General features: G+C 48.8%; 1 protein-coding gene across 1 annotated transcript; it reads right to left on the bottom strand.

The window, feature by feature from the left end:
* Positions 1-3721: 3721 nt before the first annotated feature.
* Positions 3722-9019, bottom strand: P2RY1 (purinergic receptor P2Y1). Its single transcript, XM_084847302.1, has 2 exons — positions 8588-9019; positions 3722-5536 (listed from the first exon to the last, which is right to left on the bottom strand). The coding sequence occupies exon 2, from the start codon at positions 5476-5478 to the stop codon at positions 4393-4395; it is 1086 nt and encodes a 361-aa protein (XP_084703428.1). The 5' UTR covers positions 5479-5536; positions 8588-9019; the 3' UTR covers positions 3722-4392.
* Positions 9020-13951: the final 4932 nt, after the last annotated feature.

Raw genomic sequence — 13951 nt, 5'->3', positions numbered from 1 at the left:
AGCTTACCACAATAGGAGCTTACTCCGAGTAACCCAACACAGGATTGCATCGTTAAAGACGCATGCCATTATACCATGCCATTGGCCATGCTGGCTGGGGATAGTGGGACTTGTAGTCCAACAGATCTGGAAAGCACCAGACTGGGGAAGGGCTGCTTTAGCTCAATAATGCCCAGTTCAGAGCTGAGTATAGCATCGAGAAGTATTCTGCATACATAACACAGCACAGTTTGCTTTCCACTGCCTGCTGTATAAATATATAGATTCCACAGGTCCAGTAGATCTTTCATTTAAGCTAATTTATAGCTCTGCCAAAAAACATTCAGAGCAATTCTCTTTCCACTTATATTCAACCTTCAGAAACTAATAAGCAAGATGTAAATAGTTTATTTTTATCCCTCTTGTAAAGCACAGGCTTTTGTGAGGATTTGCTCGAGCCATTTATAGGATTATGTATGGTCTTCATTTTGTACACAAAGAATTTATAATCATTCAAAGCACTCCTTTCTAGAGAAGAACCTTTTTCAGAGATATTTTGGTATATTAAGAGAGCAATCCTATGGCCGCTAGTCAGCAGCTCGACGGCCATAAGATATCTGGTTTTCTGGGAACCGACCTTCCCCCACTTCTGCGCTGCCTCGCAGGCAGTGCAGAAAAGCCCCATGCTCCAAGCTCACAAGAGGAATGCAGAGCAGCCAAAATGGGGCGTTTCCGGGGGTCATTCCGGGCGGAGAAGGCGGAAATGCCTGTACGACGCATCTAATGTGTCATCCGGCAGCCTCCTCCTCCACTCAGCACCCCTGCAGCTAGGCAGCCGCAATCAGCTGTCTAGCTGAAAATGCAGGACAGGAGAAGTGTGGAATGAACGATCCCCTCCGTGCTTCTCCTGTCCTGCACTGGATAGGCGGTTGCCTCCGAGTTCAGAGGCGGATGCCTATCTGCATAGGACTGCACCCTGAGTGAAGTAAATAAGGCTTTCTTTGCAGTCCAAACTCTTTGTGTTCTAAACCCTTACTGAAAGCATACACTTGCTCATTCACTGACTGGTAGCTTACTCAGGCATGGGCAACTTGGGGCCCTCCAGTTCTGTCCTACAACTCCCATCATCTCTCACCACTGCATGATGACAGCTGTAGGCCAAAACATCTGGAGAGCCACAAGTAGCCCACCCCTGGCTGACATGATATATTGTTCTTGGCCCAGTTTGGATGATACTCTTCCCTGCCTCCTTCTTATCCACAAGTGCGCCTTTCTGCCCCATCTGCTACACCTGTCCCACCATTTATGAATGTAATTCTGAAAAGGATATATACATGTGTAAAATTCAGTGTGCGTTAAGCCCAAATTGCATGACTGATTTCCTCAAGCACGCAAAGCATAGGAAGCCAACTATGCACTTCGAGCCTACACAAGCTGGATTTTACGTATGTACGCCCTAGTTATTTTATCTGTTATCTGAATGTGCACCTCACTTTTCCGCATCAAGCTCTCAAGGCAGCTGGCAGCCACACTACACAATTAGAGAGTAAAAATCACGTTATCAAAAAATAAAAATTGTTAAGTAAAACAATAATAAAAATGAGAGCAGTGTAAAAACACCCAGAACAAGTTAAAAAGCAGCAACCAGCTTAAAATGACTAAAAACCAGCAGCAAAGACACATCACTGCAACAGGCTATAAGCCTGTCTAAACAGGAGGTCTTCACCAGTCAACTGGAAGGCATTTAACAGAGAAGAGGTTAAATGGGCCTGCCTAGGGAAGGAATTACAATCCCAAACTCTAGACGCAGCCACTCAGGGGGATCTTTCCTGGTTCCCTGTCAAATGTGTTTCAGACTTTGGCAGGACATACAGAAGTGCATCTCCTGAAGAACTTAAAGCCCATGTGGGTTGGGACTGAAGAATTCAATAAAAAGTCAAGCATGAGGTCTACCTGTAGAGATCTGGGGAGCCCTATCTAGGTTTTTAACCTGCACATGATTCCTACTGTGTGGTGGAGACAGTGGGTATGTGCTTACTGGACCCACTACCTGTGTTGCATCCCTGGCATCCTGGATTGCCACCTTCCACACATTAGCTGAGAAGGTCTGAAGCAGGGAGAATGCCCTACATGGGTCGGCTCCCTGTGTGATCTAGAACCCTGACCATGCAAGGTTCTAGATCGTGCTGTCAAGCTGACCCATGTATAGCAGGCTCCTCACTCCAGACCTCCCCACCCCCGCAATGCGAGCATGGTCCCTCTCCTCACGTGTTGCTGAGTGTCCAAAATGGGAAGAAGGTCATGGGGAGTATCATCCAACCAGGCCTTTCTTAATCTGAAGTTAATCTTTCATACATTTAGATGATGCATGACTTTCCCCACAATGAAAATTAATGGCAGTATCATTTTCCTGTTCTGAAAACGAGAGGAAAAAACCCACAACTGCAGAAGTAACAATTTGCCTGAAAAATGGCTACTGTCATCCAGCGTGCTGTATGTTAAAAAACAAACAAATTTAGGCTAAACATAAATCAAATGCACATCTTTATGCTGACAAAAATACAGGAATTCCCAATTAGATAGGTTTAATTATTTAACCAGCTACATTTACTATGGTTAGAGATTTTTGAAAACTTCAAGGTCTGTGTCCCTTGAGAAGAATACAGTATGGATTTTGAAAATGTTATCCCTTGTTCTTACATCAGATTTATGTTTATTATTATTTTATTCTTTTGGAGGGGGGTTCATGTTTTCAGAAATCACCTCACACACACACACACACACACACACATATATATATATATAATCTATTTATGGTAGCAGTGAAGGGCTATTCAGAGAACATTCTGGCATGTGGTGACCATGGGAAGACTACATCAGAAGCCTGCAGGAGGCAACCTGAGCCTGTGATGTGCAGGCTGTTACATTCACCAGCACATATATGGATTAAGGCTTCACTGTATATTGGGCAGTACTGTTTTCCATGCTTCCCAACACATGCTGAAAACTGAATCCTGCATATGGGTATGGGTGCATGCTACCATATTGTCACAGGTTACGAGGCAATGTGCCCAGCCTTTTCCTGTAAATGCTACATGGCCTGATGGCTCCCTAGATTGGGGGGGAGGGGCATGCACCCTGTGACCCCCTTGGCTGTTTTTACCCCCCTCTCACGCTGCCCTGCTGAATTTGCCACAGAAGCAGTGGCAAAAAACAACAGATTTTGTAAGAGAACAAGGCATGTAGGGGTCGCAAGTCTCATTTCAGAGTGGAATCTTGCTCCTGGAAGCCTCCTGAGAACACAATTCTGCTTGTAAATGAGGCCTGCATGTCTTGTTTCCTTGCAAAATTGCTGCGGGGTTGCTGCTGCCACTGCGGCAGCAATTTCAAGAGTAGCAGTGGCAATTTTGGTGGCATCAAGGGAAGAGAGCGGCCTTCCGGGGGAAGGGGGGGATCAGTGTGACTCCGGGAATTTACCCACTTCTTTTCTATATAAGCCCAGATTTAAGAGAGAAAATATCATCGGCATCTCTAATTGGCCAACTTGCTGGAATCACACAATAAATGCCAAAAGACCATTATTAACTCAGGGCCTTTGTCTCAATAAGTGCTTTCAACTGTGTTTGAGAAAGAGCCTAGAAACACAAATCTATACCCAGAGCTCCTGTTGTGAGGGAGCTTACAAGTACATGGGGGAAGGGAGGGGGCTACCCAAAGTCAATACCAAAGAACAATCTCAAGTCATCTGATATGCCTCAGGCTATTTAATTATTAGACAAAATTCAACTTTCATAAAAAAGTACCAAGCTTAGAGCAGGCTTACTTCGTACCAATCAGTTAGGAAGAAAAGTGCCAGCATCTTGGTACCTCTGTAAGTAAAAGGGCTGGATGCTTTTTGTTGGTGGTAGCGGGGGGCTGCAACATCCATGATTGGAGCTGCCCCCCACAGACCCTCCCCTTCCCAGGCCACAGCAATGCAGAAACAAGAGTGAGATTTGGAAACAGACTGGACTAGGACTTGGAAACAAAGGTTTACCTTCTATAGACATTCCTCACGCTGTAAGTCAAGGATTTGTTTTGATTTATGGGACATAGGATCATACCCGCTTTTCTCTGAGGGTTGCTTTGCTTTTATTGTACATACCACTGAGTCTATCAGATAAGTTAATCTTTCCGGGACATCCCATGTTGTTTTCGATTTTTAAAAAAAATTGTACACTTACTTTCCTCAAGTTCTTCCTAGGCTCACAGAGCAAGTTTAAAAAAAAGAAAACACACAAACATAAATCGTCCGCTTGTTAAGTTTTCTTGAAAATGCACAAAATGAGTCTTATAAGGGTTAAAAATGAAGGGGGTAAATGTGGGGTGGGGGAGGGGAGTGTTTTCTTGCAACAACAACAACAAAAACCCCATTCACAAGCTTGTGTCTCCATTCTGTTTACACTCGGATAAAATACTGAGAGTCATATCCTCGCTTTTGGATTGCACATTGAGCTCGCTTCGTCTCGAGGCTTTTCTTGTTGCTCTGGAGAGCCTTCTTCGAAATGTATCTCCTGCCAAAAAATACAGAATAGGATCCACACAGCTGTTGAGGCTCGCCAGTCCCCGAGTCACTTGGTAAGTGGCATAAACCCTGTTGTTAAAGGCACACATTTCCGGAGTCTGAAAATCTAGCCTGGCTCGTAGGTTCAAGTTTTTCATCACGTGGAAAGGGAGATAAGACACAGCAAATACTGCCAACACTATAATAACCAGGTAAATGGATTTCCTCCTGAGGGGGGAATTGTCTAAATCTTTGTAAATCAGTGCTTTCACAATTAATCCGTAGCAACCGAGAATCAGGATGAACGGAATGCAGAACAAGAAGACAGTGGTACACATGCTGTAAATGAAGTAGCTTCGCAGATAATTATCTACCGTCGTGTCGTAGCAAGCCATGGTTTTGACTTTCCTTACCTCGGTCCCGGAGTAAAAGAAGATGGGCGAAATCCCAACTACTACGATCACCCAGACAAGGGCACTGATATAAACTGCGTTCTTTTTTTTCAGCCTCCCCAGGGATTTTAAGGGATAAACGACACCCGTATATCTGTGCACACTGATGCAAGTGAGGAACAGGATGCTTCCATACAGGTTGACGTGGAAGATGAACCTCTGCAGCTTGCACATGAAGTCTCCAAAGATCCAGTCGGTTTGATTGAAGTAATAGAAGATCAGTGCAGGAAGAGTCAGGACATACAAGAAGTCAGCCAGTGCCAGGTTGAACATGTAAACTGAGATGCCGCTCCAAGGCCTCATGTGGAAGACAAACATCCAAATAGCCACGCTGTTGCCCAGGAATCCAGTGATGAAGACTACGATGTAGACGGCAGGCAGGTAATAAAACTGAAAGCCAGTTTTGGTCAGCGAGCATTTGCTAGTGACATTGCTGGTGACATTGCTGACCAGCGAGTGGGGCTCAGTCACGTTCAGAACAGCTGACAGAAGGACTGCAGTCATGGTTACTCCAATGAAGTCACATTGATGGATCCAGAGGCCTGGTAATCAGCAAGTGTCTCTGCGGAAACAAAGAAAGTATCTAAGCTACAACAATCAAAGCAGGAAAAGGTAGGAAAAGATCCAGCCTTCACTTCATGTTTTCATTTACAGCAGTTGCACAACATCGTTTTGGCCCAAATGGTGGTTAAATGGTGAACCCATTATGGATTCACTTTTTCAGTGTGCTGGCAATTCCCATGGATTCGCCCAGATATTTTAGCTTGCCACCTACATTCCAAAGGCTGTGGAAAGAGGCCCTTACATACTGTTACTTACAAAATATTGTCACACATCTTTGCCCGGCTTTGTATGTTAATCCCCAGCCCCCATGCAATGTACTTCAGCAGAAAGCATTGACTATTTCTATTCACCAATAAAGCCAGTCAAATATAATCCTTCCCTTTTTTGTCAAGGTATCTTGCATCCTCAGCTGGAATCCTACACACCAGGTTGGCAGATGGAAAAGAATAAGCTTCACCTGCAGATTCTGCCACCCAGAGCTACTGTCATGCGAAACTTCTTCAGGGAACCAGGCTGACTGGCTTCCTCGGTCAGCAATTCTTGTACTGTGGACACTTTACATCCCGGTCTGGTTTGCCATCAGCAAAGAGCCAAAATAAGGAAGTGACAGCAAAGGCCAAATGGGGAATGAAAGAGATGTGATGGAATAGAGAGATGGGAAAGAGAAAATATTCTGGATTTATTAAAACTGAAGGGGGGGGAGGGGCTCTGAGGTTGCAAACTTGACCTTAATGAAAACAGCATAAACATTTTCACTGAGGTATATCGATCAGAATTGTGTCAGTGATATTAGTTCTTATCTTTTTTTCTGCAGAATTTTTTTCCACTTCTAAAAATGCATTGTTTCATCAAATGAATTAGTAACATCACGAACTGAATACAACACCAGTCAAATTGGGCACCTTTGGAGTTATAATTAACTTTTTTAGAGATTCCTATCCTAGGAAGTCCATTATATTTACTGCTAAAATTCGAGTGTTAACTGTCATCTTTGCCTAAATTTTAAAAGGAAGAAGCATTTGGAACAAGGTAAGGGAACTAACTGGATGACGTTGAGTTGTCGTGCTAAAAATATTTACAAATGACTATAAAAACAAGCCTTGAATTTGTTTAAATATAAAATGTAACCCACATAAAAATGGAAAAGAATAAGCTTCACCTGCAGATTCTGCTACCCTGAAAAATATGAATTTTCTTTCATATGAGAAGAACCTCGCCAGATCAGACTGATTAGCAGGACATGAAGGAAATAGATGATTCCTGCTGTTGTTCCCCAGCAACTGTTATTCTGAACTTGGAGGTAGCATATAGCCATCACGGCTAGTAGCTGTTGACAGACTTACCTATCATGAATTTATCTAATCCCCTTTAAAACCATCTAAGGCAATCAGAGCCAATATCTACATCTTGTGGCATTGAATCCCACAAATTAATATGTAAAATGTACTAGAATTATTCTAATGAAATATTTCAAGTTCCACTACTTTTGGCTATTGTGGGGAGGGATGGGGGGGAAACGCCCTTTGATATATTTATTTATGCAACACATAAAAACTAACATGGCATACATTTTTCAAAGTTTTGTTTATTACAATTAAGTCAAATAAACAGATCCTAATTGATTCTGGGCACCAGAAAGACTTCTGGAAATTGGTCCAGATTTTTTTTTTTCAAACTCCCCGAAATTTTTCCCAGAAAAAAATTACTTTTCAATTCTCCATGGAATGTCCACGTCCCTGGATTGCATTCTAAAAGGTCTGAAAAGCAGATACTGAGGGGAGAGGCCAGGAGGCAAAAGTAGATAAAGGGCAAGATAACCAGGAGGGAAGAGAGAATGAGAAAGTGAGACAGATATAAGTGGACAACTGGAATGACGAGTAGAATGTGCTGTGGGCTGACAGGCAGGACGAGCAAAACAACGCATGTCACAGTTACGCTTTCTGCTACACCTCCTGCGGCAGCGTCCCCAATGTGGCCATATCTAATTTGCCTAGGAATGGCACTGTAGCCTCACTGTTACAGAATATTATCATATTTATATCTGCTGCGAGCCCACTTTGGAGTGCAGCAATTGCAGAAAAGGAGGCTATAAATAAACCTGCCTTGCCAAGCCTCCCTCCCACCGCACTCCGCCACTCTCCAATCTTGCACACCACGTTCGTTCAAAATCCTAAAGGGCGGTGAAAATGTACACACGGGGCAGAACACTCATCACTTCTCCTCCCACCACCCAGAATGAACGCAACACGGAAGTCTGAATTTGAGCCAGAGTTCATCTCCAGAACCGGCTCAGCCCTGGAACAAGCACAGTCGGTCACAAAGACCAGAATGGCCCCGGGACATGTGCAGAGTGCGTCTCCTCCCCGCTGCCTGCCCCACTATATAACTACAGGCCCTATATGTCTTTCTCTCCGTTTCTTTCCCCTCTCGGTTGGCTGCACTCCTTGCGCGCTCATGTAGGCAGCGCATTTCATCGACGACATTTTACTTCCGAGTATGTATGTGTATATATGCTAAATGCAACTAGCGCTGGAGGGTTAGAAGAACCGGATCCCGTGTTCATTTGTGTTTTTTGGCCACCCGGATTTTGGCTCGGTGCCGTTTTTAAACCCTCGGTTATTATTTCGTGCGCCTTTCTCCCCTTTCCGTGGCTCGGGAGAACCTTGGAGGCGGAGGCGGCGGCGATGGGGGGACGGGGACGGGGGACGAATGCCTTTTCCCAGCGGGAGATGGGGAATGCCCCACACGGAGAGGTCTGCGCCAGGCACCGCACTCCCTTTCTAAGGGCTGCTGTGCCGAGAAAGCGATGGAGAGGTGCGGAGCAAAAGATGGGCAGATCGATCCTAGCTGGGGCGAACCCTTTAAGCAGTGTGGTGGTGGTGGTTGTTTTTAAATACAACACAAACTAGTAAAAAAGAAAATACTTGGGGAACAGATGACTCGACAGCCCCCGCCCTTCCCAGCGGCTGGTCTCGCCGGGCCAAGCCAAGTGCCGCCAGGCGCGGCGTCGCCTCGCCGGCAGGAAACTTTCCCGGCGATCCGGACTTACCTTCCGGAACTGGAACGCCGCCTCAGCTTGCTCGAGGAGAGCGCGCAACGCGGCGCCCCGCGGCCGCCGCCGCCTCCTTCCCCATGCCGAGGCCGTCGGTCCGCCGCGAGGCGGGAGAAGGCGACGGAGCGGGCGGCGCGGAGGAGACGCATGTGCCCCTCAAAGCCCGGGCCCCGCAGCTCCGCTTCGCCGCCGCCGCCGCCGCCGCCACATTCCCCCACTGGCCAGGCGGGCGAAGCGCGTGCGGGCTCGCGCTGCTCCGCCGGGCGGGCGAGTGCAAGCGAGCCGAGCGACCAGGGGGCGGGAGCGGCGGCGGCGGCGGCGGCGGCGGCAACGAAGCGGCAGCCTCCCTTCGGAAGCGTCGCCCAGACGGGAGCGGCTCTCCGGCTCCCGCCCCCTCAAGCCCTGCCCAGCGCCGCTCGCTTCTTCCCCGGCGAAGCCCGCGCGCGCCCAGCAGCGAGGAGCGGGTGGCCACGCGGCTTCTCCCCCCGCCCTCCTCCTCCTGCCTTGGGCTCCCTCTGGACAGCGAACTTGTGTTGCCGAGGGAGTCGGGAGCTTCGTCTCCGCGGGACCCCTCCGCGGGACCCCAATGCCCGGCGGGGGGGGGGGGGGAGGCGGAGCTCAGCCTCGTCCTTGTCAACCTGGACGGGGCCCTTGAGCAGGTGCGCAGCGCTTTTGCCCGCTGGTGGCAACGGGTTTACGGCCGAACGTCGCGGGGTGGGGTGGGGTGGGGGGCGCTCAAGCATGCACAAAAACTTCAGGCGCTCTTATTTTGCAGAAAAAGCAGGAGCCGGCTCCGAACCTGCTTCCGGTCCAGCCCCACTCCCGTTTTCTGCCGTGAACCACCCCTCCCAGCCTGTTGTATGTCCCCTCCCCCAGGTGCCGATTGCGCCCCCCCGGGTTTCAGCAGGAAACTGAATCCTGGTAAGGCAGGGCCCCTATGGGTGGGCAGGCCCCGGGTCCAGGAACTGGGCTGTTGTGCCTGTTCTGGATGGGGTTGCGCCCCCTCTGAAGGAGCAGGTACGTCATTCGGGGGTGCTCCTGGATCCATCTTTGTCTGGAGGCCCAGGTGACCTCAGTGGCCTGGAGCATCCATAACCAATTTTGATTGGCGCACTAGGGATGTTGGAGAAATCCACGAACCCCCCAAAATCCATGGAGGATCGGATCTTCTATGTCCTCCTCTCTCGTGAAGTCCTCGCTGGCGGATCCTGCCTGCTGCCGGCTCCGAAGCCCCAGCGATACGGCTGCCATTGCCGTATCGCTGGCTGGACTGACGAACTGCGGACACAAATGGCGGCCGGCGTAGCGGACGCCATTTGCGTCCCTGTTCTTTGATGTGATAGGCTACGTAAATCTTTACGTAGCCTATTGCGCTAAGGAACAGGGATGCAAATACGCCATTTCCATCCCTGTTCCTTCGCGCGATAGGCTACGTAAAGATTTACATAGCCTATCACATCAAAGAGCAGGGACGCAAATGGCTTCCGCTACGCCGGCCGCCATTTGTGTCCGCAGTTCGTCAGTCCAGCCAGCGATATGGCAGTGGCGGCCTTATCGCTGAGGCTTTGGAGCCAGCTTGCAGCTCCGCAGAATCTCTGCAGAACGGAGCCAGCCGGTGAGGATTCCAGGGGGGAGGAACAGATCGCCTCCCCCCACAGTGGTCCCCCTGTGGATGGCCAAGGTAAGGGATTCGTACATCCCTATGGCCCACCAACAATGGCCGTTCCTGGTAGCCTAGGCACCATGACCCATGCACTGGTAACCTCACCATTAGACCACTGTTTGCCCGGTTTGGAAGCTGCAGCTAGTGCGGAATGCAGCAGCTAGGGTGCTCAGTGAGGCGCCCAGCTATGTTCACAGAACTGTGTTAAAAGAACTGTACTCTCTGCCTAGTTACTGAGCCACGTTCGAGGTTATGTTGTTGACAGACAAAGCCGTAAGTAATTTGGGACCAGGATATCTAGCAGACTGCCTGCCTCTATATACACCAAGCCAATCTCTGAGATCTTCAGAGGAGGCCTGGCTGGTCATTCTGTGACCAACGGGCAGGACCTCTCAGCGGCGGGGCCCACCCTCCAGAAAACAACCCTCTCCCCGCCGTTGCAGTTCAGGAGGCAGAAACTATGGTATGTTTTAAACGCCTCATGAAAATGCACTGGCTCACCCAGGCTTTCTCTGGCTTTCTCTTGGTCAATTTTTCTGCCATGGCTATTTCCCACAGCTCCATATACCAAGACTTCAGTGTTAGAAGTTCTGCATTTTTCCAGCTTTGAGCTATTACCCTGTGAGCTGCCAAGAGCATGAACACAATTAATGCCTTAGATGTCACTCTTGTATTTTGTTATTTAACATTATTTTTATACTTATAAAAACCAGAAGATTGCAGGCACCATCTGAAAAGAGGTGAGAGGATAGTGAATGCTTCTTCTAGAATGATACTTACTGCTACACAAGTCAACTGAACCCAAAATTAATCATTATTATTTTCTTATATGCAAATGTATGTGGAATTAACCAATCAATTAATTGGTCAATCCACCAAGACTCATGGAATTTATCAACTGAGATTCCTTTAATTGATTGGCAGCCTTACTTAACATTCTTTCACGCATGCATAGGAAGAGCGAGAAAGAGCTTTAAAGACCTTTTTTTAAAAAAATCATATGTGAAAACACCCTTATTGGTCAAATGCAAGCAGATTGGAAAAGGAGATATCTTACACCAGCAGAGCTCCTTCAGAGGCACAACAAGGCTAAAAAAAAAGTGCTAGAGAAGAATTTGGGTTTGGTACTCTCTGACCTGGAGCTCTTAAACCCGGGCTGTCCAATGCATATTCAGTAGGGAGGGGAGAGCGCGCTATACATGCACAGAGGTACTAGCAATGAGCATTGATATAGGGATGTCAGAGAATTCCGCCACGGATCTCGGTGAGGCTGAATGCCAGTGCATTCGACCCCCCAAACTCCGTGGCGGAATGGCCCCCCGCGGATCCCCCCTGGGACGAGACTCACCTGGGGCGGATGTTCCGGAAGGCGGCGGCTCCAATGGCGGCTTCGGTGGCGGCAGCTGGTCTTCTGACCGGCTGCCGCCGCCACCATTTGCAGTCTGTTCCCCCCCCCCATTCGTGATAGGCTATGTAAAGACTTACGTAGCCTATCACGTCTGGGTTTTAAAAAAAAATGCATACACAAATGGCGGCAGCTACAGCTGCCGCCATTTGCATTCCTTATTTTTGGCCATCTTAGTCTATGTAAATATTTATGTAGACTAAGACGGCGAAAATAAGGGGGAACACAAATAGCATAGTGCTACGTTATTTGCGTTCCCCTTGCTTGTCTTCGTCTTAGTCTACGTATATTTACGTAGACTTAAGACGGCCAAAAATAAGGAACGCAAATGGCGGTGGCCGTAGCCGCCGCCATTTGTGTATGAGTTTTGGTTTTTGTTTTTAACCCAGACATGATAGGCTACGTAAGTCTTTACGTAGCCTATCAAGGCTGAATTCAAGGACGCAAACGGCGGCGGCTATGGCCGCTGCCATTTGCATCCCTGCTAGCCAGCGGCCAGATGTCCGGCTGCTGGCGGAGCCGGCTGGCAGCTCTGCGGAATCCCCGCGGAGTGGAGTTGGCCGGCCAGGATTCTGGGGGTTGAGGCGCGGAGCGCCTCCCCCCCAGCGAGGATTCTGGGGGGAGGGACGGAGCACCTCCCCCCCCCAGCGGAACCCGGCGGAGCCAGGTAAGCGGGGTTTCGTACATCCCTAGATATATGCAATAATAAAAGAGTATGTGTGTCTATCCATCCATCAGTGCCATATTGCCAAGACCATGAAACCTAAATGCCTGAAACTTGGCATGCATATTAAGGGGACCCTATGGATATGCATCTCATGGTTATTTTTTTTTAATGCATTAAGTGAGCAATCCTAAGGCCGCTAGACAGCAGCTAGATGGCCATAGGGTATGCTGTTTTCCAGGAACTGACCTCGGAGCCCACGCTCTGAGGTCGGTTCCCAGAGAACTGACTTCCCCCCACTTCCGCACTGCCTTGGAGGCAGCGCGGAACAGCTCCGTCCTCCGCGCTTGCAAGAGGAGTGCGGAGCAGCCAAAAAGGGGCGTGGCTGGGGGTGTTCTGGGGCGGGGAGAGTGTAGCTACCTGTCTAGTTGAAAAGCAGGGCAGGAGAAGCGTGCAGAGAATGATCCGCATTCGGAGGCAGCCACCTATCTAGATAGGATTGCTTCCTAATTAATTTAAATTAGGGGTGGACGAAAGTCACTTACCTGTCCTCGAAGCTTTTCGCGGTGGGGGGGAGGCGCTTCGCTGCTCCCCCCGCGAAGTTCAGGCCGGGGGGGGGAGGCTTCCCGCCTCGCCCGGCCGAAATTCAGGCTGGGGGGGAGGCTTCCCGCCTCGCCTGGCCGAAATTCAGGCCGGGTAGGAGGCGCCTCGCCCGGCCGCGAACTCAAAAGTTTTTTGTTTTTTTTTTAAACGCCCCCGTGATAGGCTATGTGACGATTAACGTAGCCTATCACTGCTAGATCTGCAAAGTCAGCCATGATAGGCTACGTTAATCGTCACGTAGCCTATCACGGGTGACTTTAAAAAAAAAAAAGCGCGTACGCAAATGGCGGCCCCCATAGGGAGCTGCCATTCGCGTTCCTTATTTGGTCGCTGTAGTCTACATAAAGATTTACGCGCTTTTTTTTTTTTTTTAAAGTCACCCATGATAGGCTACGTGACGATTTACGTAGCCTATCACGGCTGACTTTGCAAATCTAGCCGTGATAGGCTACGTTAATCGTCACGTAGCCTATCACGGGGGAGTTTTTTTTTTTCTTTGATTGGAATGGCGGCGGCGGCAGCCAGTCGAAAGACCGGCTGCCGCTCCCGCCCTGGACAAACACCCGCCGAACAGCTGGCCGGACCCACCGCCGGGAGGGACATTCGCCAAAGGTAAGTCCCATTCCGGGGGGGGGTGCGGGGGGGTGCGGAGAATTTCTCCCCGAAACTTGTTCGGGGGGCCGAACACGTTTGCGCTCGGCCCCCCGAAGTTTCGGGGAGAAATTCTCCGCCATCCCTAATTTAAATGTGTCCATGTGGTTGAAGCCTGCAGTAACATCTTAAGCCACTAGGTGTAGAGTTCCCTAAAAAGCTCATAGCTTTGCAGTCAATATATTTTGGTATCTGGGGGGATTAGTAGGCCAAGAGACAGAGTTATAGGCCTGCTTCTGAAGGAATGGAGTGGGCAGTATGGTTGTTGGAGAAATCTGCAATGGATCAAAATGACATCAAATTTCTACAAATCCGTCCTGCAAAATCTGCAAAGGCTTGTTTTTTTCGGACTTGTGCAGGTTCCATGGACTTGTA

This window comes from Heloderma suspectum, chromosome 3 (assembly GCF_057233095.1).
Source record: "Heloderma suspectum isolate Gila_16-S chromosome 3, 16-S_ref, whole genome shotgun sequence".
Classification (NCBI taxonomy): domain Eukaryota; kingdom Metazoa; phylum Chordata; class Lepidosauria; order Squamata; family Helodermatidae; genus Heloderma; species Heloderma suspectum.
This window is presented reverse-complemented; position numbering and strand designations above follow the sequence as displayed.